The sequence below is a fragment of the Gadus macrocephalus genome, chromosome 2 (genome assembly GCF_031168955.1).
Source record: "Gadus macrocephalus chromosome 2, ASM3116895v1".
NCBI lineage: Eukaryota > Metazoa > Chordata > Actinopteri > Gadiformes > Gadidae > Gadus > Gadus macrocephalus.
The window spans coordinates 19,164,331-19,166,981 of NC_082383.1; the positions used below are offsets into that span (position 1 = coordinate 19,164,331).

At 52.7% G+C, this 2,651-nt stretch overlaps 1 protein-coding gene across 1 annotated transcript; it reads left to right on the forward strand.

The window, feature by feature from the left end:
- The first annotated feature begins 409 nt into the window (after positions 1 to 409).
- foxd7 (forkhead box D7) lies at positions 410 to 2,230 on the forward strand. The gene is given in 3 exon segments (XM_060044407.1): positions 410 to 1,291; positions 1,294 to 1,395; positions 1,398 to 2,230. Coding segments are annotated over 3 exon segments (975 nt in total). The 5' UTR covers positions 410 to 957; the 3' UTR covers positions 1,937 to 2,230.
- Positions 2,231 to 2,651: the final 421 nt, after the last annotated feature.

Consider the following 2,651-nt stretch of genomic DNA (forward strand, 5'->3'; position numbering starts at 1 on the left):
ACGCTTAAACACATCAAAATTATTACACTGAAATCATCATAGCAGTGTGTCCTAAGTGTGTGGGTCCTTTGTGTTTTGTGTTCTAATAAACCTCCCGGTCCCTACAGAATAACATCTCTGTTTTCTATTATGAACATTTACTGGTGACTGTTTAACACACCAGCTGACTCTATTGGCCGACACTCTGGTTACTGGTTTTTAATAATGAATCTTTTTGAATTGTGCGCATACTAACTTTTACCCTTTCGCACGCAGACTCCGTGGTATTAAATTTAGATTGACGGGACGGTCAGACCGGAAGTAGCGCTCGGGGCCTTCTGTGACTCCCGAGCCTCGTCCCATTGGTCCAGAGAATCCTCGACGTGACATCAGACCCACGCACACATACACACAAACACGCACGCACGCGCATAAACCCATTCACACACACACACACACACACACACACACACACCACACACACACACACACACACACACACACACACACACACACACACACACACACACACACACACACACACACACACACACACACACAACCACACACACCGCTGCTGCTACTGGTCTAATAAAGAACAAGAGGAGTTGCCTGGCGTTGCCGGACGCCTCCGGAGCGGGACGCACACTTTACGCACCACGGATCGAAGAGGGACGCAGACTTTACGCACCACGGACCGGCCGTTACGCGAAACATTCTTCGCATATTTTTATTCCTGTCGTGCAGCGGGAGGCCTACTGGATTAAACCAGATCCATTCGGATTCACTTTGGCTCCTCGGGTTTGTTTTCACTCGTCTCCGAAAGTAGGAGGAGGCTTCTCCCCAGCTCGGCTTGAGCTAGTTGTTTTTTTGTGAATGGAGACTTCTCACGCGTAAAGTTCGTCCGCGCGAGGAGCAGCCCGTGCAGCCGCTCGCTCCACCTGCCCACAGGTGACCGTCGGCGCGCGGGACCCGACTATGACCTTGGACATGGACCTCATGGAAGACACCGACATCGACGTGGTGGGAGAGGGGCCGCACGAGAGCGGAGACGGGCCCGTCCCATCGCAGGATGAGCTGCGCGAGACCGAGACAGAGACCTCGAGCGGGGAGCACGAGGGGGGCTGCAGTCCTTCCTCCGCGTGCCCGCTGCCTGCCAAGACCAAGGGTCCTGCGGCGGTGAAGCCCCCCTACTCGTACATCGCGCTCATCACCATGGCGATCCTGCAGAGTCCCAAGAAGCGCCTCACGCTCAGCGAGATCTGCGACTTCATCAGCGGCCGCTTCCCGTACTACCGCGAAAAGTTCCCCGCCTGCAGAACTCCATCCGGCACAACCTGTCGCTCAACGACTGCTTCGTCAAGATGCCGCGCGAGCCCGGGAACCCCGGGAAGGGCAACTACTGGACCCTGGACCCAACTCCTCCGACATGTTCGAGAACGGCAGCTTCCTGCGGCGGAGGAAGCGCTTCAAGCGGCAGCACTTCCGGTTCGGCGGGTTTAAGGAGCGAGCGCTCGAGCCCGGTGGGATCCCGGGCTTCACGCTGCACGCGGGGGGCTACGGGGTGGGCGCGAGGGGTCTGCCGCTCCCGGGGCTTGAGATCCCGGGTCTGGAGATCTACCCGCTGGGGTTTCACCCGCACCATCACCACCACCAGCAGCACGCGCCGCCGTGCGCAATCCCGCCCGTCAGCAGCATCCTACCCGCGCTCTCCAGCTTTTTCTCCCGCAACGCGCTCGCGGCCAAGGCCTTCCTGCAGCCGCAGCCGCCACGGGCCCCCGCGGAGTCCTGGGCGCTGGGCTCGAGCGCCGCCTCGCCGTACACGTCTTCCGCGCTTTTCCCGCGTCTCGCCGCGTCGCCGCAACTCCTCAGCTTCCACCAGGAGTACCGGAAGCTGCAGACTCAGCGAGCGACTTCCGAGCTGGAGCAACACCTGGTCCGCGAGGCGCACGAGTAGCGGGGTGCGAGGGTTCGGGCCTTTCCGCTCGATTGGAACTCAGGTAGAAGCGGACATGTGTGGGGACCGGGCGTCTGGAGCCTCGTGCGTAAAGGTGGATTTATAAGAGGACGTCTTTTGGCTTCGAGACTCTTTTTTAAGGATTTTGTAAATATCTTTTAAAACGTGTTCCATTCCCTCTATTGGTGTTCTGTTATATTTGTTTTTCAACCGTTTATCTAATTTTATAATAAAATAAAAATGTTAGTCTATTTAAATGACGAGTTTCCTAAATAAATAAAAGTCTGTATTTTAGCGCAGAGTTCGGTGGTATTTTGTTCAGGCCAGGGTTCGTTAAATGTATTTATATATAGGCCTATATTACAAAATACAAAATAACGATCAAAATGCAAACAACTGCAAAACAACAACAACAACCACATACTTTAGTCTTATTGGTTTCGATGGTGAATATGAAATTCACCTTTTCGCTTTTAAAACGGCATTCAACTGAGGGTTGGTGAAAAGGAAAATATTTATATAGTTTGGTAAAAAATTTACTCAGGAAAAACGTTTTCTCAGAAAAGTAGAAATTGTCTTAAATTGTGGGAATGCCTGAACAGCATATTTCTGAGATATAACACCAATAATAATAAAGTATAATAATGAATGTATACGGCTACAGGCTTGTAAAATGCAGGCCTATTTGTTGTCTTAACATTTCGGAAGAAATATC